Source organism: Sprattus sprattus, assembly GCF_963457725.1.
Source record: "Sprattus sprattus genome assembly, chromosome: 8".
Lineage (NCBI taxonomy): Eukaryota > Metazoa > Chordata > Actinopteri > Clupeiformes > Clupeidae > Sprattus > Sprattus sprattus.
The window spans coordinates 19,264,812-19,291,685 of record NC_137927.1 but is presented as its reverse complement, the minus strand read 5'-3'; the positions used below and the strand labels follow the sequence as shown (position 1 = coordinate 19,291,685).

The window sequence follows — 26,874 nt, the reverse complement described above, 5'->3', positions numbered from 1 at the left end:
CGACAGCACTGTCTGATGTTCAGCTCAGCGGGCCCGCAGGCACAGACCTACTTTGTGAACTTTGACACGCTGGCAGACTACCAGCGGTGGCATCGGCAGGCATCGAAGGTAAGCCTGTGTGACTGGCACCCTGCCTCTCACCTCTATCTTATCTCATTAGGGAAAGTAAAGTCCGAGGATGAAGGTTACCCATGTTGTCAGGTTTGCAGAAGAGAGACAGAAAGGGAGAGAGAATGGGAGGGAAAGAGGTGGGGAAAGGAAAGAGGGAGAGAAAGAGACTGGTAGGGGGTTGTTGATTGCTTCTGCTGTCCAGGTCGGTACCTCCTACAGAGGACAGCTTTGGTTTAACAGCTGTTTCACTGGAAGTTTGGAAAGTGTTTTCTTACAATTAGTGTGTGTGTGTTTGTGTGTCCGTGTGTGTTCGTGCGTGGGTGGGTGCCTGTGTCTTACACATTGATTGCATATGTGTCTGAGAGAGCTAGAGAGAGAGGGAGAGGGAGAGGGAGAGGGAGAGGGAGAGGGAGAGAGAGAGAAAACGAATGGCTTATCTTCTCTCTCTGTCTTTCCACGTCCTCTCTGTTCTCGCCATGTTCCTGTATCTCTGATTGTGTAATGAATTACATCTCCCTCCCTCCCTCCCTCTCTTCTCGGGGCCCTAACGAGCTCTGAATGCCTCTGCTGAGGCAGAGAGCCCCCCTCACAAAGACCTGGAGAGGGTGGGAGGGAAAGAGGCAGGAGAGGAGAAGCACTGAAAGGCCAAATATCTAGCCCAGGCTGGGAAGTCAGGGGCTGGGCAGACAGGTCAAAGAAGCCCGCAGCTGCGCAGGTGGAGAGATGGCGAGAGACAGCATCAGGGAGGGGGACAATATTAGAGAGGCAAAACCAGAATGTTTAGGAGAGAGGAGGGGGAGGGAGAGAAGGAGGTGGGGAGAGGAGCATAGTTTTTTGGGGCTCATGCCAGTTTGAGAATCACGCATGTCCTTCTCTGTGTGTTCTCCTTGTGGGTAGGTATTGTTGCTCTCTGTGTGTGTGTGCGGTGGAAGGGTTGTGTGCCTGTGTGACGGTGTGTTTTGTGAGCTGTGGGTTTGATTGGGGTTGCCGTGGCCACTGGACTGCTGGTGTGCCTTTGAGCTGTGGAGGAGGATTGAGTGTGTGATGAAGCCGTCTGAATGCAGGGCAGCTCAGCCTGTCCACGCCCAGACACACAGCATTCATAACTACCCTGCAGCCTCTGTCTCTTTCTCTCTCTTTCTCTCTCTCACGCTCTCTCTCTGTCTGTCTCTCACTCTCACTCTCCCTGTGTCTTTCTCTTCTTCCCTCTCTGCATATCTCTCTTTTCTTTTCTTTTCCCTGCCTCTCTTGTCCCTCTGTCTCTCCCTCTCATGTCTCCATAACAAATGCATTTTTGTCTCCCTCTCTCTTATCTCTTGGTCAGTCTTGCTGTTCATGGCAGAAAAACAAACTCGTACTTGTGTGAATTGCAGCCCATTTCCGCCTCTTCGCTGGCTTACTTCAAAGCCGTACAGTCTTCACAAAGCACTGTGCCTCCAGAGAGGCCAGAGATACTGTGATGCAACAGCACGCCTCAGTAAGCTGACGGGGCCGACTGCAGCCAGTAAATGATTGCATTCTCCTGGCTAATCTCACCAAAGCCGATGTCAGAGCTTCAACCGCTGATAAATTGCTGTCTTCCTGTCCAGGTAAAAGGCGCTGCCTTTGCCCTTGTAGATGTCTTCATATAGAATTCAACACTTAAGAAGGAGAAAAAACTGGTCTTGTCAAGCATCCTGTTAACTTTGAATGGAAACGTTGAAAGAAGCACGCTGGGGATCATTGTGTTGACTGTTACACAGAGACATGAACAGACCCACATACATGCACACACACACACACACACACACACACTCTTGTACAGTTTTCTAATAAAAAGATGTGTCAGCTCACTGTGACTGACTGTGGAGCACAGGGTCCTCACATGGCCTCTTGTCTGGATCCCTGGCTGATGATTGCTTGGATATGAGCAGCTACTGTTTCACTCTTGCCACCTTACTCAAGTGGGAATGACTGACTCTTTATGAGCGGTAAAGAGGCGCTGAGCATTTATCGGAAAGTCCAGGAGAATCATTGACTCATCACGGTCCATTTCTGTCAACTGAAAGGAGAATAACATGACTTCACATGTTGGTTGCTCATCTATTAATCTAAAGCCATTCACTGTGTGTGTGTGTGTGTGTGTGTGTGTGTGTGTGTGTGTGTGTGTGTGTGTGTGTGTGTGTGTGTGTGTGTGTGTGTGTGTGTGTGTGTGTGTGTGTGTGTGTGTGTGTGTGTGTGTGTGTGTGGTTGTGTGTGCGTGTGCGTGTGTCTGTGTGTCTTCCCCTTTCTCCAGGTGGTGTCTCAAACCATTAGCCTGGTTGACCTGTCCTGCTACAGTCTGGAAGAGGTGCCCGAGTATCTGTTCTACAGCCAGGACATCACTCACCTCAACCTCCGACACAATTTCATGAGACTGGAGGGGCCTGGAGGCCTGCTAAATTTAACCAGGTAAATCACTGCCTTCCTCCACTACCTGCCCACATTATCACTTCTGTTCCCCAAAGAAAAGGCTACTGTGGGTTGCTGTCAAAAACAGGAATGTTACATTTATTGTGCCGTTCACTCATGCAAGACACCTTGAAGACAAAAAAGAATTTACACCTCCTTTCGTCGTTTAAGTGGTTAAAGTTGTCATTTAAGTGCTCCTTTCCTCTCAGATGGGATGGTTCTGCTCTGGGCTTCAGTTGAAGTTGTTTTTCTTGGCAGCAGTAGCTATTGCAGCAGAGTGTGTCTGCAAAGGTGCAGGGGGAATATAAAAGCAAAAAAAATGCATCCCTCATGGGACGTGGATATTTTTTTCATGAAGGCTGCTGTGTGTGTGTGGACCAGAGAAGAAGCTGAGAGGTTTAAGCATACACTAGCATCCCGTTGCTGGGTATGGGTCTCCTAGCCGTGTTATAAACGAACAAACAAGCCCTGACAGCTCGACACGCATCCACAACACGCACGGGTGAGCGAGTCGACAGAGACGTAGACCGCCGCGGTCACGTCTTGCGTAATGTACGTTTCCTAAGATGTCAGAACGTGATGTGTTTGCTCGGCAGCCTGTGGCGTAACAGGCAGCAGGCAGCGTTCAGGCTGTCGTTCTTCTCTAACGTTGAGTTCTGGTTGGACCCTCTGTGCTCGGCGTGTTTGTGTTTTTCCTAATGGAGGAGACCCAGGCAGATTGGCGCAGAAGAGACACTTAGTGCCACGCCTGCCCGCATGCAAACAGAGCCTATTAAAAATGAGTTGCAAGTGGTCATTCGCACAAGAGATAACCCTATTAAATGTTAATCATCAACTAGCCGTAGCGTGTTGTTGTTGCAAGGCCGTCATTAGAACAAGGCTTAGCCATAAGTGGGTTATTTGTATATGTGTGAGTGGGATGGAGAGAGGGAGAGAGACAGAGAGGAAAAGGGGGAGTGAGAGAGAGAGAGAGAGGGAGGGAGGGCAAGGGAAAAATGGGTGGTGCAAAGGGCACATGAGTGAGGAACTCTTCCTTCTGACAGACACGGAGTGATTTTACACATCGTTACACCCGCTTTCTCTCTCTCTCTCTCTCCCTCTCTCTCTCTCTCTCTATGCCCCCTCCCATCCTTCTCTCTCTCTTCTCTCCTTTTCAATGCATTCTATCTCTTCCCCATCCATCCTCTTCTCTAATTTTTTTTCTCTCAATCGCTTTCTTCTGCCTGTCTGTCTCTCAATCTCTCTGTATATTTTGTTTTCACTACCTCTCTCACCTCTGTTCTGTCTCTCAGAGTCTCCCTCTCTGTCTGCCTCTCACTCCCTCCATCCTGGCTGCATATTTAGTAACCCCCTGTCGGAGGCAATGTGGTGTGATGTGGAGTGCGATGGCTGGGAGAGACTGGGGAGGATACAGTCTGAACTCAGACATATGTTATGACTCAGGCAGCCCAGCCACCTCCATGGCTGACAGGATGCTAGGGAGAGGGGCGGTGGGCAGGAGAAAGGTGTGTGTGTGTGTGTGTGTGTGTGTGTGTGTGTGTGTGTGTCTGTGTGTGTGTGTCAGTGTGTGGGGGGGGGCAGCCATTACCGCTTGTTTCTTCCGCATCGCTACACTCATTACCATGCGCTTAACCAGCCCTCGCCCACAGGCGAGACATAGAGGCAGCGCAGGGGAGAGGGGCCGTGCGGTTCCAGTGTGGAGGGAGACTGCTCTCTCGGTTTTAAGGCTCAAGACAGCCTTTGGTCCTAACCCACCATTGTGTAGAGGCCGTTTGTGCTGAAATAAGCACTGTCCAGCTCATCAGTTTGGGGGGGACAGAAAAAGCTGTAGGTGTCAATTGGACCAAGTATGAGAGAGTGTGTATATACAGTAGGTGTGTGTGTGTGTGTGTGTGTGTGTGTGTGTGTGTGTGTGTGTGTGTGTGTGTGTGTGTGTGTGTGTGTGTATGTGTATGTGTGTGTGTGTGTGTGTGTGTGTGTGTGTGTGTGTGTGTGTGTGTGTGTGTGGGACTGCTCTGGGTCTTGGTTCGCAAAGGCTGCGTGAGTCACCAATCCGTAAAGAGGACTGTGAGAATGTCAGCGGCCCATTGTGACGACGGCACTAGAGGCATTAGAGGCCCATGGTAACAAGGGCACTAGAGGCCCATGGTAACGAGGGCACTAGAGGCCCATGGTAACGAGGGCACTAGAGGCCCATGGTAACGAGGGCACTAGAGGCCCATGGTAACGAGGGCACTAGAGGCCCATGGTAACAAGGGCATTAGAGGCCCATGGTAACAAGAGCACTACAGCCACCGGACCAATACTGACAACAAGGCTGTGTGCAGGGCACTTTTGACCTGATTGAACTGCCAGCATTTATAATGTGTGGCTTCCCCACCAGTATGTCAGAAAAGAGGAAGCAAAAGCATTTTTACCACCCTGTGTTTATATCACCTATCCGATCTTCACGTCACCTTTCCAACAGGTTTTCCCAGCTCAAGAGCCTGAATCTCTCGCACAACCGCCTGGGCATGTTCCCCGAGTCCGTGTGCGAGATCCTGACCCTGACTGAGCTCAACCTGTCCTGCAATGGCCTGCACACAGTACCCACGCGCATCAGCAACCTCCAGAGGTATGGAACCAGTACGATCCGGGCTCAACACCAAAGAACAGTACACAACAGCCCCAGTTATCGGGCCCTCTGGGAAAGTCACGCATCACTTAAACACAGTTTAAACGCTTGTTCGTGTGTAAGATCCAAGCAGAGGTATTAGGCTGCTTCAAGGACAGTCGTTTGTAGAACGGAAAACAGCTGCAAAGGTGAAATCCGACAGGTGCGGGTCCCTCCCTCTCTCCCTCTCTCCCTCCTTGCACTTCAGCATGTTTGATTTTCCACTTCTCTCCTTTTCTTCGTCTTGTTAAGAACTCTTTTCTTCATCAGAAGAATGGTCTCGAGCAGCACTCTCTCCCTGTGGGTGATGTGAAATGCCAGCGTATGATAATGGAGACGACGAAGGTGTTGAATAATGATTTAATTTGCCTACTGATGAGGGGACATTTTGTGCCGTGGAGCCGCCTGGAGTTCACCAGCCTCTCTCCAGCTTCAACAACTGCCTATTCTTTATTTCATTTTTTATTTCACTCCTGGGGAAGGCCCTCACACCCCCCCCCCACCATTTCAGAATGTTCTTTTTCTTCCTGCACTCTCTCTTTAATTTAGCAAAGGCAATGCATCAAGTTCAACTGTTTTTATCAAGCTTTAAATTCAGCCCATTTTTAAGACTCCAGATCCGATCAGAACAGCAGGGGCCCTTCACCATGACAACACTGGATTTCACATGTGTTACTACGGTGTTATGTGTAAACATATCTTAAGTGCTCAGCTCAGAGATAGTCAAACAATCTGAAAATGGATGCGTGCTGATTTGAGTTTTTCCTTCCTGCTTCCCAAGCTTACAGACCCTCTCCCTGGATGGCAATCACTTGAGCTCTCTACCGGAGGAGCTGGGGGGTCTGACTCAGCTCTGCAGCTTGAGCCTCTCCTTCAACGACTTCCCCCACATCCCCGCTGTGCTGGAGAGGCTGAGTGCGGTGGACAGGCTGGCCATGGCCGGAAACAAGGTGGAGACTCTGAAGCTTAGCGGTCTGGCTAGGATGAGCCATCTCAAGAGCATCGACCTACGGTGAGGCAGAAGCGACTTATACTTTCTCTGTTTCATTTTCTCTTTCATCCCCTGTGTCTTGCGCTCCCTATCTTTCTTTCTCTCGATCTTCATTTTTCATTCCCTCGCTTTCGTACCCTTTCACTCCCACTCTCACTGTGTTTCCTGCCCTGCAGTTAATACTCTGGACACTCTCTGCATGCATACTGTGCACTCAATACAGGACGCTAATGTAATAAGTGGGCCCATCAGTAGATCAGTTAGGAGCCAGCAGCTCACTGGAGGTTAAATGTATGCTCTCTCAAAGCCCTCCCTTCATGAAGCTTTCATTCCTCTCCTTCCTCATCCCTCCATCAAAGCAATACGAATTAACCATTGCTTATTGGGGTCTCTCTCTCTCTCTCTCTCTCTCTCTCTCTCTATCTATCCATTCCTCTATTCTCTTTATTATCTGCTCTCTCCCTTTCCTCACCTCGTATGTTGGTTGTTCTGTTTCAGGGTGGGGGTGGGGATTCATTGGGGTCTGGCACACCTGGACTGGATTAAGCCACCAGCCAGCCTCAATGAGCCAGCACTGTTGTCTTAGTCCATAACATATCTGGAGTTCATCAGGGATGGACAGAAGGATGGGGCTGGAGAATGAAAGGGGGAGGTATAGAGGAAGGAAGAGAGTAACAAGACTGTTGGCAGGCACTGATGGAAGGGAGGCTAGTGGAGTGGGAACTGAACCTCAGAGCACATTTGAACAAGAGCAAGTAAGGAGTTAAATAGAGAGTCGGAGATTTAGGGGCCCGTACTTAGGAGGATTACAGCGGCGTTTGTACTTCAAGTTCACAGAACTCTAGATCCTAAATGGTAGCAGCCAGCTCTGAGACGATTCTAGGAAGAGCTTACATAAGGACAAGATGTTTCCAGCGTACGCTTCAGTACGTATAGACCAGAGAGAGAATCCTTCTATCAGCTATCCACTTCTCACCGTGGGCTCGCTACGAACTCACTATCGTCTCAGCCTCTCCATGCCCCAGCGTTGTGACCATGCACCGCTGGGGTTATGACCCGTGTTTGAGCAGCTGGAGGGGATCGGGTACGGTGGGGAGAACCACCAAACCTTCCCTCCAGGGGCCTAGCCAGGCAGAGCCCAGTCTTCAGATGTTCTAACCACCATTTCCCACCACATCGTCCCATCACTCTTAAAAAAAAACTAGAATTCTCCCTCCAGAAGCCTCAGACCCAAACAGTGAGCGATGCATGGCAGATGATTGACACGTGGGGGCGAGTTTATGGAGAGTTTAGAACCACATGGGCTCTGTAGGCTGAGAACGCAGAGGCGAGGCAGACAAAGCTGCTGTTGAGCGCTGCGACAGAGCGAATGGGTCAACACTGGAGTCACTGTTCCTCCCCGACGATGAAGTGGGCAGAGACATCCATCTGTGTCTCTGTGCTCTCTTTTATTAGTGAGCCATTGGTCTGTTGGTATCCTGTCTGTCTGTCACCGCTCTTCTGTCCAACTGGTCTCAGTGATGTTCTGTTCTAGTCATTATGCATTGGCCTGCTGCCGGCTGTCTGCCTGCCTATATAAATGCTTTGTTGTGCTTTTTTTACCAAATGAATGGACTCAGATGTGAACAATGTTAGAATGTCTTGGCAGATTAAAAAAAATGTGGCTGTTGATGTAGACTAAACTATATTTTAGACCAGTCTGATCTTTATCCCATTACTGAAACAGTAGACTTCAATACTGAATGCTTATTGGCTTTTCTTGTCAGCAGTGTCATAGTAACTATTTCAATGTCCAGTGAATTATGGTAAATGCTAAAGAGATCACAAATTAGCCTACTAGACTCTGTTTTATGTTCTATTGATGAGACCCTTCGACAAGAAAGGCCAGACTCCTGGGGAAATCTTGTGGAAGTTAGCAGGAAATGCTAGCGTGGTTTACAGCACCTTTTAAAGGCGTTGTTTTGATTGTAAGGTGAAACCTGAGTTGGGCTCTTTTAAAAGTGCTTTGGCTGCTGTAACAGTGGTCAGTGTGTTAAGCTTGAGTGTGCCTGTTCAAACTGCGGTGTGTTTGGTCAATATATAAATGGCTCTGGCTCTTTTTAAGGCAGTCAGTCAGTAGGCCAAGCTCAACTGCAACTACTGAATTTCTACTGTTGATTGTGATGGGTTTGTATGAGTAAAGTCTCATTTAGTCAGTGGGCTGAAGTTGATGTTGTCTTAACAATGTGTGTGTTGATTGGCAGGTTGAATGGGCTGCGGTGTGTGACGAGTGAGACCCTGGAGCCCGTGAAGCAACTCACCCACCTGGACGTGCGGGACAACTGCCTCAGCGCCCTGGATCTGAGCTCTGCTTGCAGCCTGGAGAGCCTGCACTGCCAGCACAACCAGCTGGGGGCGCTCACACTTAGCGGCTTCATGCTGCGCACCATCCACGCCAACAACAACCGTGAGTCGAACAGAGCAGCTCTCTCACCCCCTACTCCAACCCTTGATGTATCACCTTCTTTCATACACAAATATACTCCATCTCTCCTTCTCTCCCTTTCGCTCTCTCTCTCTCTGTATATCTGTCCATCCATCTATGCATATCTAATAGTCTATCTGTGTCACTCGCTAGCTCTCTCCAGGGGATGCATGGTTATATAACCTATAGACGCTCTTTGGTCTGCCATTGGCTGTTCATGCCATGGCTCCATGCGCTGTGAACATGCCAGCTGCCACTGCTCAGTTCAGGCTCAGTCTTAGCAAAAACACACCATTCAGAGCAAAACACACACACACACACACACACACACACACACACACACACACACACACACACACACACACACTTAAATGTGCATACGGAGCTGTTTCTGTGAGGTCTTATTGCACGTGTTTGTTTCCAGTCATGCGTTGGTTTATGGGTTGTATTTAACCCCTGAATGTGCGGTAATGCGTTTTCACTCACAGGCCTGACCACCGTGAACATCTACCCAGTGCCCAACCAGCTGACTCACATGGACCTATCCTGGTAAGCATGTTCATTTTCCTATCTAATGCTGACCAGTATTACTGAGTACAACTATTATCTAATACTAAACTTGGAGTAGGAACTGTCAATGTCAATTACAGTCAACAGACAGTGCACTGAGACATTTGTTCTGGTGCTGTTGCTGATGATGCTACGGCCTTCCTCATTGCTCAACAGGAACCTTTTGGAATACCTGCCAGACTGGGTTTGTGACAGCAGGAAGATTGAGGTGCTGGACGTCTCCCACAATCTCCTGTCTGAGCTGCCGGCCAGGTGAGCAGATGGACAAAGCCATCTCTCCCCGTCTCCACTCCCCCAAAAAGTGCTCCATCATCTCCCTCTACTCCGTGGCCAATCTGACCATAACAAACTGGAGGAAATTGAGTCATTGGCGGCCTTGCAGCCTCTCCCGCCTGCGTGGCTTCCTCTCCAATATTTCGCAGTAGTTTATGGGACAGTGTACCATATTAATGTGATTTACTCATCCTGGGATTAGAGTTTGGCCAGACGTCGCATGGCAAATGAGATCTCCTTATTGACAGGCAGGCGGCGGGCGATGAGGCGACCCGGGTACGCCAACTGCACGGCGAGATGGCAGGAGCAGGGGGCCCTACCGCAACAGATAGCGCCCTGCTCAAAAGCACTTACACCTTCCTGCCCGAATAAATGCAGTCACAGTCATTTGCATCTGAATGGACCCTGAAATGCTCCTCAAACCAGATAATATTCACTATGTGTATGGCTCAGCTAGGCTGCTCCAGAAGGAACATTGTTTTATTTTTTTTATTCTTTATTTTTTTTTCTTTAGTCAGGGGTGAATTTTGCTGTGGTGGTTCATTAGACGGATGAGTTGAAAGAGACATTGATGGATTTTAGTCTTTGTGGTGGAGTTTTCATGCGTCTTCATTTGGCTGCTTTCAAAAATAATGAAATGAACTGCACACAACAATAGTCTGTCTGTCTCATTTTTTCTTTCTCTCTCTCTCTCCCACTCTGTCTCTCACCCTCTCCTGCAGACTGCTCAGTAGCCTGAGCCTTCGGAAACTGCTGGCTGGCAACAATCGGCTGCAGAGCTTGCCTGACCTACTTGACCACGTCCCCCTGGAAGCACTCGACCTGCAGCACAACAAACTAGCAGAGCTCCCCGAGAGCTTCTTCTCCAAGGCCTTAAAGTAGGTCACTCCCTCCTCCTGTCCTGCCCCCCCCCCCCCCCCCCCCTCTCTGTCCTTCCTTCTCCCACTCTCATGCGCGTGTCTCGTGTCATGCTTTCCCATTTACTCTCTGTCCCCCTCATATGAGTGGTACTCTCCCTTCTATATCATTTTGTCTCCCTCTGTTCCTCTATCTACGTCTATTCTCTCTGTACCAACCCCCTCTCTCTCTACCATTCTTTATCTCTCTCTTCATCTTCCCTCCCCTCAATCCTTCTGTTTCCCTTTCCCACACTCTCATCCATCCGTCTCCATCTCTCACTTTCTCCCTCTCTCGATCGCTAGTATCCTTCCTCCCTGTCCCACCTCCTATCTCTCTACCACTGTTTCTCTCTCTCCCTCTTTTCCTCCCTCTATCACTCTGGTTCTCTCTCACTCCCATCCCTTCCTACCTTTCTCACCCTCTCCTCTTCCTGATCGCTCCTCTCCTTCCTCCCTCTCTCTCTCTCTCTCATTCCTGTCTTTACTCCCTCCCTCTCTCCGTCTCGCGATCACTCCTACCCCCCTCTCTCCCTCTCTCTCTCTCTCTCTCTCTGTCAGTGACAGGTGCTGTGAAGGCTGCAGCTGAGTCTCTGCCTGCCCCCCATGGCTCTGTGTCTGCTGTTGAATCAGTCGAGCCACAGCTCCTTACTCCACTACACCCATGCTGCCGCTCCATGTGTGTGTGATTCTGACACACTCCCACTGAGGCACGCAGACGTTTTGTCATGCCCGTATACCTACACATATGGAAAGACTCTCGTCCCTCAGTTGGGAATATAGTTGTAAATGTGTGTGTGCCACACACAGGGAGCTGCTAAGTTGTTGAGTGTGTGTCATGGCGAGAGATGGACTCTCTGAGTTCAGGTTGTGTGACTGTAATCTGAGCCAGACGAGTCTGATGCATCTCCCATTTCCTCCCTGTTAATCTCGGGCTGGCCATTTAGCCAGCGTTCTCAACTCCAATGTTTAAAAAGTGTAGAGAACCAATGACTCATGCAAAGTTTCTCTGTGATGCACGGTATGACTGGCAGTGTTTTCATAAAGCTACTGGTAAGTGTGCAATGCCTATCGATTTCTATCTCTCCCCGCTTTTTATCAGAAACTGAGGTTTGTGGGGAAAGAAGATATCACGGCCAAAACTTGCTGCCTCCTCATCATTGCCAGCCTGTGTTAGGGTATCTGCTGTGTTGTGTTGATGCATCTTTTTATTCTAGGCAATCGTGTTTGCCCGTCAAAACCACACAACTAAAGTCTGCACTGCCCTCTTGTTTGTCTGCCTTCTTAGCTTAAAGTACCTGAATGTGTCTGCCAATGCCCTGGAGACAATCCCTCCTAGCAGCCAATCAGAAGAGAGCCTGAGCACCCTGCAGGAGCTTTACCTCACTGGGAACAACCTGAACGAGAACTGTGGCGCTCTACTGGTGGGCCACCAGAACCTCCGTGTCCTGCACATAGCTTACAACCAGCTGCTCTCCTTCCCCGCCAGGTACTCTCCCAGCAGGGCTCTACTGCCCCCTACAGATGTGGAGGCCACTGCAGCCTCAGAACTTTGTAGAAATGGACTGCAAGTGAAGTGTGATCTAGTGTGATTTAGTGTGACTTGGTGTCGTTATCAAGTAATTTATAGCTTGTGACTTCCATATCTTAACTCGTTACTCATTCAGGGAATATGATACTTAGTTATTAGAGCTATTTATCATGTTATCAACCTGTGCAGTTATTCAGACTTTAGAATATGTGTAACATGCCACTTCAACACATCAAATATTAGCCAGACAGAAGTGTTGACACTGTTCTGTGTTACTTCAACGTGTAGCAAGTTGAGTAAGCTGGAAATGCTGGAGGAGCTCAATCTGAGTGGCAACAAACTGAGGACCATCCCCTCCACTGTGTCCTCCTGCAAGAGACTGCACACACTCATCGCTCACTCCAACCACATCAGCGTCTTCCCCGAGGTCCTCAACCTGCCCGAGATCAAGGTCAGAGGAGAGGCGTTAAAGCAGCCGGTCTTCATTTACATCCATTTGGCTGCACCATGGCATCCTGTTTAACATGTGCAGGCGCTCTGAAGCACTTTGTGTGTGTGTGTGTGTGTGTGTGTGTGTGTGTGTGTGTGTGTGCGCGTGTGTGTGCCTATGTTCATTCATCTTTTTCTATCTTGAAGCTGGTCGACGTGAGTTGTAATGAGCTGACTGAAATCCTGCTGCCGGAATCCTTGCCGGCTACGCTGCACGAGCTAGACCTGACAGGCAACAGTAGCCTCATTCTGGAGCACAAAACACTCAACTTATTCAGGTATTTAACCACAGCCAAATACACAAACGGAGATGCACACACCTACACTCATGACCACACGAACATACAGATACACATATACCCCCACACACACAGACAGAGTACACAAAGTACACAAGGAGATCAGAAATGAACCAATTAAACCAGCGTCAAGTAACATTGTCAGGTTTTCTGTCTTCACATCACCTGCAGTCACATCACCACCCTGAAGCTAGACCAGAAGCCGTCCATGACTGCAGGGGACACTACAGGCACGTCAACCCTCTGGGACCACGGCTATGCAGAGATGAGCGGCCAGAGAAACAAGTGAGGGGCTTGTGTGTGTGTGTGTGTGTGTGTGTGTGTGTGTGTGTGTGTGTGTGTGTGTGTGTGTGTGTGGGTGTGTGGGTGTGTGGGTGTGTGTGTGTGTGTGTGTGTGTGTGTGTGTGCATTTGAGAAAGAGGAGAGACAGAGGGAGGGTTTGGAAAATGTGAATGAATGCGCCGGTTGCAGTGCTGCTGGTGTGAGGTCAGGTCAGTGGGCCCCGTCGGTGGATCTTGTTTAAAAGCTGAATACTTCCTGTAGATTTAATGGCATTGGCCACTGCAACTTTAATGAGACCCCTGGGTGATAGGCTGCACAGGCGGGGTCATGACACTCACATTGTAACACTGAACGGTATCTCATGTCACTCCTACTTTCTGCTTGTTGAAAACCATGGAGGATCTCTAGTTGTTGAGTTTTGGATGCACAGACAAACACACACACACACACACACAAACACACACACACACACACACACACACACACACACACACACACACTCAAACACACACACACACACACATGCACAACCACTGGCAACAAAGCTTTCATTCTTACTTTGGAATGGTCCTGTCTCTGTTGTTGTGTTTGGTTTATGTTGCCGCTTCCACTGTCTCACGTGATCATCTGTTTCTCATAGGACAAAAACTGGGGTTTGTGTTCATTTCCCTCTTGTGTTCGGGGCAGGTTGTGTGTATCAGTGCTGGCAGTTGATCGCTTTGGAGACAGCGTGGAAGCAGCTTATGGGATCTTTGATGGAGACCGCAATGAGGAAGTGCCCCGTCTCCTGCAGTGCACCATGGGAGATGTGCTGACGGAGGAGCTACAGCATTCTAGCATGGACAGCGTCTACATGAGCAACACTTTTCTCACGTCACACAGGTATTTCTGTGGTCTTTATTCTCTCACCCTCCTATCCTCACAGTGACACCTGAGAAAACCTACAACTTTTCACGTTAAATCCCAGATAAACATTTTGGAACTGAAATGTACGACCACACCACGCTTTCAATCCATCTGCCTGTCACCAAATTTGACCGAGTGTCTCGTATTTTAAAATGCACACAATGATAGAGTTCAGTGGGAAAGGATGTCAGCCAAGAGACAGGAATTCAAAGTTTGATATAACTTTATTTTGAAATAAAAAGTGTGTGACCAAAGTGAAGTACAACCCTATTTCAGTAGGTTGGTCATTTTCCATTTCAAAAGTAATGAAGGTTGTACCCTGACAGCCTGTTAAACATTTACATCATGATGTATGCAACTTCACGATTTCAACATTTGCAGTCTCCACACTTGAAAGACTTTGTATATGTCCCACACAAAAGTTTATTTTGTAACAATTATCTGCTATTTAGCTTATAAAAATGACACTTGGATATAACCTTCATTGTGACCCACTTTTCAAGTTTCCAAATTCAAATTTCTATTTCAATGCAGTTAAAAAGTGGACAGTGTCTACATAACTGAAACTAGAAAACTGTCTTGTCATCAGGGTCACAATTACCCAATTAAATCAGGTAAATTAGAAATTGACTGGAATATCTTTTTGTTTAGTTTTTTTTTTATTTTGTCTTCATCACAGTCCTCTAGCTGCCTCATCCGTGTGTGCGCCTATAATAGTGTCTGGTGTTTGTACACAGGCACTGGGCTCTCTAAATAGGATACAGCATAATGGCTTGGACCAGCCAATCAACAGGTGGCTTCAGCAGCATGGGTTTAATTTGAACGGCTGTTGAGCTGAGAAATCAACAACATTTGCCAGAATTGTGGACTTTAATTGCGGAGCTTTAGATTGGTCTGTTAATTGTATATATGCAGCAAGGAAGCTTATACTTGCAGCAATGTGTTTTGAGAGAAAATAATAGTCTGATTCTGTTTGTCGGTGTTATGTGCTCTGCAGGAAGCTGGGTGTGGCTGGGCAGAAGCTGGGTGCCTCTGCACTGCTGTGCTACATTCACCACGAGTCCTCCGACCCTGGCAGTTACTTCTTCCTGACTGTGGCCAACGTGGGCACATGCCAGGCAGTCCTATGCCGGGATGGCCAGCCACTTCCTCTGTCAAAGGTCTTCAGCCTGGAGCAGAGCACAGAGGAGATGGAGCGTGTCAAAACTTCTAAGGCCATCATCACAGAGGTAGGATCATAGTATGTCTATTTAAGGTTCAGTTCGTGAATCTAATCCAATATGCTTGTTGTTGTTGTTGTTTCAACGAATATCTGTCCATTCTGTGTGTGCAAGCTAAAAGGTTTGTACATAATCCTGGCTCTGCAAATGGGAAATAAATGTAGTGTAAAAAGTGTAAATAAATCAACATACTGTATTGCTTCAGGAGCACAGAAAGGAGGGGTGTATGATTAACATTCACCAGAATCATGGAATCTCACCTTTAAACTCTTGAAGAAAGACTATGACTATGAAGTGAGACTATTCATGACAGTTTTCTGATCCCTGCAGTGAACTTTGTCCCCTTTGGTGTTGCAGGACAATAAAGTGAGTGGTGTGACGTGCTGCTCCCGTCTGCTGGGCTGTTCCTACCTGTCTCCGTGGGTGCTTCCCAAGCCCTGGGTACGCACCGAGCCCTTGTGCTCACAGGACGAGTTCCTGATCCTAGGCAACCGGGCGCTCTTTCAGAAGGTGTCCTACCAGGAGGCGGTCAGCACCGTGCAAGCAGTCCGAGACCCCCGCGCTGCCGCCAAAAAGCTATGCACGCTAGCACAAAGCTACGGTTGCCGGGACAACGTCGGGGCAGTGGTGGTTGCGCTGCACATTGGGGAGGACAGCTGCACCTGTGAGCCACCGCTCACCACCACCATTGCGCCAGCCCCTGAGGGTAAAGGACCCGTGCCCACCCCATTGCAAGCTCCCATCCCCATCTCAGTGCCCCCTGCAGGTGACCCTGCCACCCTTTCCTCCAGCAGTGGCATCGCTTCTGAGTTCAGCAGCGAGACCTCAGCCTCGGAGGTTGGCAGTGAAGCGGGGTCCACAGCCTCTGATGAGCACCCGTCCAACCCTGCAGCTCGCCCTGAGCGTCGTTGCAGCCTGCACCCAACCGCGATCACTAGTGCAACCGTGAACACAGGAGGACCAGGAGGATCAGGAGGACCAGGAGGACCAGGAGGACCAGGAGGAGGCCCAGGGCAAGGGGGAGCCCGTCCTGCCTTGTTCCAGCGCCAGCCATCTTGCGCCACTTTCTCAAGCAACCAGTCTGACAACGGGCTGGACAGCGATGATGAGGCCCCACTGGAGGGGGTCATCTCCAACGGCAGTAAGCTGGAGGTGGAGGTAGACATCCACTGCTGTGCCTTCCAGATCCGGACTGGAGCCCCAGAGAGCCCCAATGAGAAAGACTCCCGAAATTCCAACTACCCCAATGGGAAGGTGAGGCGTCAGAACAGTGTGGTGGTGTCAACCACCAATGGATGCCTGTTGGCTGTCTGCGGCAGGGAGATCACCGACCTGAAGAAGTCCCCCTCCACATCGAGCCTCTTTGGCAAGAAGCTCTCCAACGGTTCAGTAGTGGTTCCTGAGGATAGCCACAATCTCATCGAGGTAGCCTTAGAGGCTCCCAAAAAAAAGTCTGGTTACTTTGCAGCTCCTGCACAACAGGACCCAGAGGACCAGTTAGTGGTGCCTCCTAGTCTAGAGCAGGACGTTCGGGAGCAGCTGAGGATCCAGAGCCAGGTGGTTCCAGGGCCTCCAGCTCCTTCTACACCCCTTTCTGCCAGAGACTCAGACTGGGACCACCCTCAGACGACAGTCCCTGGACTCCCTGTCACTACCCTCCAGCAAGAAGTCTACGACACAGCCCTGTAACGGCTCTGGTGCTGGGGCATCTCTCTGAGGCAGCGCCATACCAAGACGAAAGGCAAGGCCCTCAATGGTACCTGTGGGATATTCCAGTTCCTATGTCTTCAGCCCTGTCATTGTGTGTGGAGGCCCAACTGTGCTCACCCGATAGCATGCCATCTGCCTGGGGCCCTAGATGGTAGTCTATCCGTGGAAGCCTGGCAGGGGGATAGTCTTATGGACTGGTCAGGCAAGGAGTATCAGGACCAATGAAACGAGGTCTTATAAATAAGGTTCATCCCCATAGCCTGAGCTGGAATACCTCATATGTACAACGGTGTTGATCTCATATGCTAATTTAGCCCTTTATATTATGATCGCACTCAAGGCAGGCTTTGATCTCTAGCCTTATCATCCTAGAAAGCCTCCTCACTAGAAAGATTCAAGGGCCATCCTACAACCAAAAGGTGAAAAAAAAAGTGCCTACTGCAAATGTCCTGGCTGGGGGACTACTTTGGCTCTGTCAGTATTGACGTCGGTCGGAGGAATTCACTGGACCACCATAACAGCTTCTCTCCTTCTCCTCTCTCTGTCTGTCTGTCTGTCTGTCTGTCTGTCTGTCTGTCTGTCCGTCCAACCCTGAGTCATCCCACTGCACTGTGGAAGGCCTTGAACGTGGAGCGACCTGCCAAATTGTCTGCTGCAGTTGACACCAGATGGAAGAAGGCAGTTCTGAAGCGAGGGCTACCTGCTTGTTTGATTTCTTTCTTAAAGACACTTTTCAGTGGATTTAAATACTGTTGTCAGACAGTTTCTCACTGTCTGCTTTGATCTCAAGACTGTGGGCACAGCCTTCGGTCTCCTTTCTCCTGGCATCCATTGCGGCGCTGTCTTCTGTCATACACAGGGAGAATATTTCACAAAGAGTGCATCACTTTCAAGCTGGGCTGGGTGAACAGAAAAAAAACAACTCCTTACTCTTAGACTACCCAAGGCAGGCCAGAGTAGGAAGGGGGGAGTGAGTGGACTGATTGCAGGAAGTGCTTGACTTACACTCCCACAATATGAAATAACAAAGTGGAGTAATTGAATATCCAGACAACCGTCAACACATCATGATACAGAACAGAAATGACATTCGCTGCTCAAAAGACTTTTCAACTTGACTACTTGAAGTTATTAGTGTGCCATTTGCTAAAGAGCAAAAGAGTAATGCCAACAAAGATGGGTATTAAAACTTCACTCCATATAGACTAAGTTTGGTCTGGCTCTCTGATGAAACAGTGCATTACTGTTTTGAGGAGTAAACTGGAATATTTCCTCTCTGTAAATGAAATTGTCCAACACAAGAATACAATAATTAGCCTGGTTTATAAAATGAGGTGACATGGTTTTTGATATGCCGGTGTAAGAAAAGAAGTGAGACATAGTATAATGTATAATGTAATGTCCTTTGTCTGTGACTGTGCCTGAGTGTGTGTGGTTCCTCTACCTAGACCATCCATTTCAGAAAAGTGCTATATGTATTTCCTTTGACAGATACTATAACGTGTCTGCCTGGCACTTCTCTTGACAGTTGAAAGGACCAGGGGATACATTGGAAAAGTACTGTGAGTGATGAACTGGCTTTAGAACTGAGAGTGATGAACTGGCTTTAGAACTGGCTTACAGTGGCCATTCGCCACTGTGTGCATATCTGTTATGGTTTAATTGTTCTCATGTTCTCTCGCTGACAAAAAAAAGGCAGATTTCAAACTTGGCAGCACCATTGGTTTGACACGGTGAAACGCCTCATTTAGCTTTGTGTTGAAGGGACATCTGGTGGTGAAACTTGGGAAGGGCACCTTCTGCTCTTCCTTCTACCACTAATCATGATCGTCGCTGTTCTTCCACTGGTTTGCTTCCCCTTGGTTAGCCAGGCTTGCATTATAATTCCCATACAGAATGGAACATCTCAGTTTATGTTTTCCAGGTATGAAGGGTGCAAGGCCTTCATCTGTAGTATACAGAAATCCCATGTCAAGTTTCCTGTAGCCAAACTCTTCATTGAGAGAATACGTGTACATCAATAAATGTGCTGTCTAAAAATAAGGTTTATCTGAGGGCTTGGAATGAAAGCTATCCTATTAGCTGGACCTATGTGGCTTGCTAGTATGGAGCTAATGATGTTGCTGAGGTTATTATGTGCTTATCAGGTGCTGATATTATCATTTGTTTAACTTTTTTTGTGAATGCAATAGAGTAACATTCCATAGAGATGGCAAAATGGCATTTAATTATGATAATTATTATACGAAATTATATAGACAAAACATAAATATATTTATTTATGGTACTTTATATAAATCCACCACATTGATGTGTACAAGTGCACCAGATTCAATTGTACAAGATGCAATTGGATTGTTAGTTTTTGCGATTTTTTTTTTCTGTAGTTCTGGAAAGAGAACACTGAAGCTCCTTGGACTGTATTCCTATGTCTCCCTGGTCAAGGATAAGAAAAGAAACCTTATACCCCTTATACACATTTCCCTCTGCAAAGTAGTGTGAATTGTTGTACCATTTAACACTGGATTAAGGCTTTAATGGTTTTTAGTTTGAATACACAACACTGAAGCTGTGTTGGTGTGAATTCTTCAAAAAAAATGCTGTAATCTGACTATACTATATCATTGAATAGTGCGGAATAGCCTGATAGACACTAATGTTCAGGAGTTTGTTCACATTTCTAGGTTTAGAGCTGCCCCTTTGTCCAAATTGGGCTTAGCGGTACTTTGATGTTGTTCAGCAATTTTCAGTATTTTTTCATGTATGTGCCAAAACATCTAAACACTCATTTGTGGGGGACATGGATTGGTGAGTCTGTGTCTTTACAATGGAGTTGTAGACCATACTACATTACCCACAAGGGTGTGTGTGAGGAGTGTTTTTGGAGGAAGTATTTCAAGGCTTTGTTAAAGGTACTGTGAACGCGAACCAGTAGCCCATAGTTGGATAGGGATAAGCCCTCCTTAGAGCTGTCCGTTACAGCTAATGAGGAGCCAAGTGCTTCATTTTACCGCCTTTTCCCTAAGTGCATTGTTTTACTCTCTGCCAGGTTTGGTTGAGGCAAAAAAATGAAGCACAGTTGAAAGTCAGTATTATTTTATGGTGAGGGGACCTATTTTCTTTTACACTACTGTGTCTGAGAATTTCCCTTAAAGATTATGGATCTGCATTTGTTTGAAATGCACAGCTTCCCTTTAAAACCAGTTAGTCTTATCATAGACACTTATGGACCTCTTTGTGAACATACACAGTTCATATCATAAGAGTAGAAAGACTGCTTTTTTCAACACAGAGAACAACTACATCTGTGTAAAGATATATGTTTCTCAGATCATTAATCAGTTTGAGGATGTGTATTCAATCATTTGTTTGAAGGATCTTACACTGTCAAAGCACTTTGTATATAGTTGAAAGAAATCTATATAGATCTTAATATATTTGAGTGTGATATGATATATTAGCTATTTGTTAAAACGCACAGGAACTCATCGGTCTTGAGTTGTGGTTGTTGTGGCCTGTGTTGGTCAAACACATTCAATCTTCTCTAAGAGAAAGTAGATTACTGAAGAATATACAGTATATATTAAGTAAATGTGGCAAATGAGATGACACCCATGTGATTCACGTTTGTCCTTCACACGTGTCCGTCAACTCCGAGTTTCATGGTTCATTTCTGCATCGCCCAAATGGAAGGCCAAGGCTTTTTGACTTGTGCAAAAGATAGGCCTACCTAGTAATGAGTGCCAGAAAGCCAGACTGAAAGCCTGTTCCACTTTGATAGTGAATAACCTCACCTCACCGGCCTGGAGCCCCTGCACTCGGACACATACATAACACTATAGACACACACTCGGGTCCTCTGAATCCACGATCCACATTCAGCCATGATTGGGCTCAAGACGAGGACCAGTTTGCCAAAACAGACAGTACCTTAAAGCAGGAGTCTAGCACCATACACAAATGATCTTTCCTACTTCAGTAGAGGAGCATCTGTCCTTTATGCAGTCCTTTGGCTTTTCTCTTTATGCAGGCAGTGGTGAATGAACCGCCCACCTCTCTTTGAGAGAACCTGGTGGCAAAGAGGAGAATATTCACAAGTATGAGATGCACAACTATTCTAGAGACATGAGGATGATCAACATTGCTTCTTAACTTGATATATGCAACGTACTCGAGGCTTCTATTCTTGCTTGTGTGTTCATACTGAAGAGGCTAGCCTTTGAGTGGCCTGCTAACAGGAGGATTTTTTTTCTGTATTCATTAAAAATAAAGAGACTGAGCACTCCCTAACTGTGTGTGTGTGTGTGTGTGTGTGTGTGTGTGTGTGTGTGTGTGTGTGTGTGTGTGTGTGTGTGTGTGTGTGTGTGAATTGTGAACTTCTGTGTTATGCCGTTGTCAACCCTCTGTTCACTCTCCTTGAAATGTGTTCCTTTCTTTCATAGCATAGTCGCTGTTGGTGGCTGCTTGCCTCTGTGTTTGGCCCTAGATCGCCAGTTTGGCCAATAGTTGTTCATGCCAGTGCTTCAGGTCCACTTTATGTCTATGTGCTGTTCTATGTGCTCTTGCAGCCAAATATTCATCACATTATGTTACTCAGAACAGTGAACTTGTAGAACCTTAGCCACATACGATTGGCAACTTTATGTTTACAGTCAGACTCTCTTTCTTTCCCATTAACTGAACCAAAATGTTTACTCATACAAGAGCTACGTGAAGATTAGGTGTGGTGTTGTTTAAGGGAAGTTCATTCATGAAGAGTAAAAATGTAATTGTGGAAGGTACACAGGGTACTGTTAATTAATAAGAACCAATAATAAGTGGCAGAATATTCCCTTTAATTTTTGAGAAAATAGAACTACTGAACAAGAACTAAGTACCACAAAACTATGAAATGAAAGTGGAAGATTTTAGTGTGAAATGTTTGTGTGTGCTTGGTTGCACATGTGCAAGCTGTTTTTCATTAAGATATTACAATAACATTTTATTTACCCTTAACCTAAAGCTTTTAAGAAGTCAATGTATTCGTGTTCTAGCCACGCAGAAGAGGGTTACTTTGTCCCGCCCTACAAGGGGATAAAATGAATTGACAGTGAGCGAGTGTAGTTAAATAGTCATACAGTATGTGTTTGCTTGTGTGTATACCGTATGTGTGTTTTGGCTGTGTTTTTGAATGAAATTAACTGTAAAGTTATGTCCAATGCAAAAAAAACAGGTTCCATTGTTTGTCATAACTTTATGACTTATTTGCATATATTTATGGTTAAATCTTGATAAGACAAGAACAGGAGATGTTCCAATTGCTTTCCATGTGACCAAAGTTTGATCTCACCGTCATTTCTGTATATTCTTTTTTTCTAGAGATGCTTGAATATTTTCTCTCAATGCCAAGAAGCTGAGGTTTATTTTTGTACTTCATTGTTTCATGCAAATTTATAGGTCCTCCAGTACAAAATATAGAGATGTAGGAATTCTTTGGTGTATTGTCACCCATTAAGATACTATCTTTTGTTTAAGAAACTAATTATTAATGTATTTAATGTCTGAAGCATGCCCAATATAAATTAATACACATAATATGAAATATATATGAAAATGTGATTACTTTGTACAGATAATAACATTTATGTTTATGAGGCATTGTTTTGGAATATATGATATTTTTATGTTTATATTTTAGCATGCAGATAACTGCGCAATTCATTTAAGTTCTGATCAATTTTGATGCGATTCGGTTTAGGAAATCATTTTTTTTGTTTTATGATTTAGTCAAAGGACTTTAATGAGAGCACTTTTGCTGTTTGTCCGGTTGAATCATACTCCTTTGAAATTTGAGAGTGGGTGATGGTCCTTTATTTTATTTTTTGGAAAATGCTGCTATGAATAGTTTTGAGCAGAAAAGCTGTATTTTTAATTAACTTTTCAGCGAAGTAGCAATAAAAATTTATACTGTGAAATTCCATTGTCCACATTACTTTCTACAGAGCAGAAGTCATCACATGAATATGAAGACATCAATTGGAATAGAACACGTTTGTGCTTATGCTTTTATTTGTTTACCTTGATGTTCACAGTAATTGACTCCTAAAACTGAATGTGAAAGCTGTATAATATTTAGAAAAATATGCAAGTGTGTGTTATACGTGTGTATTTATATATATATATAATATATATATACTATATATATATATATACAGTCAACAAATCAGGGTGTCAAAGGCCTTATGCAGATTTTTTTCTTTTCTTCTAGGTAACTAGTTTATATAGCGTCTTCAAATTCTGAAAGTATATGGTCATGTGTTGTGTAATGTTGCCGTTTGCAAGGCAGATCTGTTGACCTTTAGCTGGTTAGTTCAATTACTATAGTTTTACATTAAAATGCCTTACTCTTACTGTTGCGTTATCTTCACAAGACAGAGATTGGGGTGCTGTTGCACATAAACAACGCAAGTTCATACCTTGGTCTCCACTTCAAAAGAGGACAAACTGGTTAGGTGAGATTTCCCTACGAAACTGATCGAGTGTCATTGAATGTGTATTAGGTTCTACAAAAGGTGCCTGTTCAGAACACTAGATTACTTGTGTTTACCCCCAAAGAAAAATGTAGGTCTTTTGGAATGCTATTGTTATATTTGTGGGGGCAAAGATAATGGTAAAAATATGCAGAGAAATTAGTATTTATTAAAATGGCTCATGAACACATTATAAATGAAAAACTTAAACACATCTAAATACCGTCAAAATAAGTAAATCTAAAAATAGAGTCGAAAGACTTTGACACTGTCTGGTGAAAATGGCTAAATATGACTATACAGCTTTTATACAATAGGTTAAGACAACTATAGATTTTTAAATGTTACTGTAATCCCACATGGTAATCTGTAGATAAACAGAATGTTAAAGTGTCCATCCAAAAGAAGTTACAAATGGAAAGAAGATCCTGTTTCAGCACTTAAATGTAAAAAAAATTGACTACTCAGCTTTTTAGTGCAAATAGTGCTTAGATATGAAATTTACGAAAATTCCAATGATGTGTTCTGCAGAAGAATGTATTTTCTATTTTCTGTTCATTTTCAGTAACAATTAACCAGTAAAAGATCTGTCTCACTTTTGTGTCCAGAGGGGACATTTGTTCTCAGACCATCCTGAACTCCTGAATACCCCTGCTTCGAACGAAAAAGCCTGTGGAAGACACTTTCTACAAATGATCATTCTCCAGCTCTCTCTGCTTCTTGCGCTCTCTGACTGCCCTGAAAGCCTTAATAGCCAGCACTGCACAAAAGGGGAAAATAAAGATCCCCAGCACCCCAAATAGACCTCCTGCAATATCTGCCCCATGGAAGGAGCACTGGAAGCCTTGATGACCTTTACTCTTGTACAGTTCCTCCCTCTCCTTACAAATGGGGTGGTTGTAGGTCTCTTGAAGTTTAATGAAGTAGAATGCCACTGCAGGGATATAGCCTAAACCAATCAGGCCATTCAGAATGGCCTCCACCAGTAATGTCAAAGGCCAACGGAATGGCACACGAAAGATCCCCAAAAACAGCATGGCGCAAGCATAACCCATCAGTGCCCCTCCACATGCCATGCTGAAGATGTATGGAGGCAGCTTGAGCTGATAGAATTGTTTGTCAAGTTGCTTCACTCGGTCGGCCTCTGCACCGGTGAAGGCGTTGGCACCTCCAAAGTAGTATGCATACACGCCTCCAAGGCTGGCCAGGTCCCGGTACTGCCCTGCTGTGCTGTGAGAAACTCCAGCACAGATAATGATCAACATGTTGAGAAATGCCTCCATTGCCTGGCAAATTCCTGAATGGCAAAGACAATCACACATAACTAACAATATACATCCATAATATTGATCTGTGCTTGGTACACGAAACTCAGTATTACACCTAAAAGAGTCTTGAAACAAAATGTTTCAAAAATGCTTTAATTAATATTTCAACTAAAGAATACCTGCCTCTTCCTGTGCCCAAATATCTCAGATTGTAAAGTGCCTGCCGCGGTTGGGGGTCATTCTGGTAGTAAGAGGACACAGGACTTTCTGTGTGCCTAAAACAAAGAAGAGAGAATTACACAAGATCATACACACATCCAATATAGCCTATCATTTAACAGAATGCAGTGATGCAGCAGCAATTTGTACGATTAATTCTCTTACTGTCTTCCATGACCTTGGTGTTGATGAGAGTCATAGTTAGTCCTGTCCGGGTGAGCATCCCTCTCCCTCTCAGAATAATTCCTCTCTGTGTTACTCCTGCCATTGCTGTGGTTCCTCTCTTCTCTATATTCTGTCCTATTTCTCCTCTCATAATTGTTCTCAGTTTGACTCTCATCCTCTCTTGTGTAGTTAGAAGACTGCTCCCGTGCTCTGCTTTTATGCCGGGGATCATCCCTTCGGTGATACCTGTCCGACTCTGGCATTCTGGCAAACAGGGTTTTCTGCACACTTAAAATGATAGACAACGCACCTGTAAGATTGAGAGGAAAATCAAATGTTTTTTCAAATTAGTTACTATGCAAACAAAGTGACTAGTCACAAGGTGAAACTGTAGATGACTAGAGCAGAGCCAAACAAACCAAAACATAGATCCTCCCCTCTTCTGTGTGTGATCCGAATTTGGGGTGTTTTGTTAAATCCAACTAAACAGGCCTTATGCCTGTTTCAAAACCATATTTTTTAGCAGGTTCACCAGCATTAGGCTCTAGTGTTTACTACTGAAAACGTCATAGACTACAGCCTAAAGAAACACGAACACTTATGTCCTGTCTCTAAAAAAGGCATAGCCTACATCTTGTCTGAGCAAGTCTTCTCTTGTTAAATAAAGGACAGTTTCACACGGGAGTTTGGTTAACACGGAAATAACAACATCGTGCTAGATGTTTTCTTCCTACACAGATTACCTCTTTGGTTACTTCTAGGCCAGAATACATAAAAGCAACAAAACTGAACAACCATAAAACACGGAGAATACGGAACCGTGTATCTCACGTTACTGGGTTTTCTTGTACCAAAGGTTAATCCAGAATATAGTCAAATTTACCTTTTAAGGCGATGTGTTGAATGATCATCCAGCCTACCTGGCCAGTTTTGAATTAAGACCGCCCCATTCTCGTCATAGACTTGTCGCCTCTGAATGCAAGGTGGTATGCCTGTGGTGCATTCTAATGAGGCTCTCTACTGGGATAGTAGCCTATAGAGTTGTATGCAATTGTTTGTCAGAGTTAATACGATAAACCAGATATTGTATGAAGGTCATTAGCCAATTGGCCTTTAGGCTACATCAACTTTAAAATGTATCGTTAGCCTAGGCTATTATAGGCCTAGGACTAAGTGAGGTTACTTTGTGGAATGGACCTGCTTCACTTAACCATCCTAACATCTGAAATAGACGCGAAGCTTGAAGAGCTATTTCTGTACTGTCTTTGACTCCTTTATAGCCTACCTATAACTAATAGAATCAAGTCGATGTAGACTATATATTGCCTATATATATATATATATATATATATATATATCACAAGAAAAGGCCCTCTCTGAACCGATGCCGCGCAGGCCACCAAAATTCTATCCTTTCTAAAACATGTTTTTGAAAAAGCCAATGCTTCGAGAGCAGTCGCGAGCTATTTTCTGTTAGGCAAATCTACCTAAGGTAGGCCTTTGCCATGTCATTTTTTATACAGTGTGTCACCAACTTGTGCCCCAAGAGGCGTTCTACCAAGGACTTTCATATCTGACTCCGGTACTGATGCGTTCCTCTCTAATCCTTCTATTTCCACATATCTCTGCCGTCCACTTTCAGCCAGGATAAAGGCTGCAAAACGACAACAGTATATGTGTTACCATGTTCTTCTTAGACGTTATTATGTTTACACCGCGTACTAAATGTGGGACTGATGAGGATCATGTATTCCGTTATAATATGAAAATCTTGACAGGACTGTGCGCTGTGTAAACAGCCACCACACTAGCTTAAACTTGTGCGTCAATTTTCACTCTCCACCTACTAGGACGTAAACGCACGCGCCTTCATCGGAGCACCCTCGCC

The 26,874-nt window shown here is 45.7% G+C and overlaps 2 protein-coding genes across 2 annotated transcripts in view; one reads left to right on the top strand and one right to left on the bottom strand.

The window, feature by feature from the left end:
- The window catches only part of phlpp2 (PH domain and leucine rich repeat protein phosphatase 2), a gene marked incomplete at its 3' end in the record, with an annotated part of 31,729 nt that extends 14,925 nt beyond the window's left edge, over positions 1 to 16,804 (top strand). Inside the window, exons 4-18 of the mRNA XM_080843931.1 lie at positions 1 to 108; positions 2,387 to 2,541; positions 5,009 to 5,155; positions 5,976 to 6,206; positions 8,429 to 8,631; positions 9,138 to 9,198; positions 9,376 to 9,471; positions 10,215 to 10,370; positions 11,677 to 11,877; positions 12,208 to 12,370; positions 12,556 to 12,686; positions 12,879 to 12,992; positions 13,677 to 13,871; positions 14,893 to 15,124; positions 15,473 to 16,804. The exon at positions 1 to 108 is cut by the window's left edge and continues 18 nt beyond it. Of these exons, the coding sequence (XP_080700057.1) occupies positions 1 to 108; positions 2,387 to 2,541; positions 5,009 to 5,155; positions 5,976 to 6,206; positions 8,429 to 8,631; positions 9,138 to 9,198; positions 9,376 to 9,471; positions 10,215 to 10,370; positions 11,677 to 11,877; positions 12,208 to 12,370; positions 12,556 to 12,686; positions 12,879 to 12,992; positions 13,677 to 13,871; positions 14,893 to 15,124; positions 15,473 to 16,804 (3,525 nt within the window). The remainder of the gene's footprint in view (positions 109 to 2,386; positions 2,542 to 5,008; positions 5,156 to 5,975; positions 6,207 to 8,428; positions 8,632 to 9,137; positions 9,199 to 9,375; positions 9,472 to 10,214; positions 10,371 to 11,676; positions 11,878 to 12,207; positions 12,371 to 12,555; positions 12,687 to 12,878; positions 12,993 to 13,676; positions 13,872 to 14,892; positions 15,125 to 15,472) is intronic.
- Positions 16,805 to 24,020: 7,216 nt separating this feature from the next.
- On the bottom strand, positions 24,021 to 25,897 carry marveld3 (MARVEL domain containing 3; the record flags this gene model as incomplete). The annotated part of the gene is made up of 4 exons (XM_080843849.1): positions 24,021 to 24,631; positions 24,786 to 24,877; positions 24,987 to 25,296; positions 25,870 to 25,897. 4 exons carry the CDS (start codon positions 25,895 to 25,897, stop codon positions 24,021 to 24,023), a joined length of 1,041 nt encoding a protein of 346 aa, XP_080699975.1.
- Positions 25,898 to 26,874: the final 977 nt, after the last annotated feature.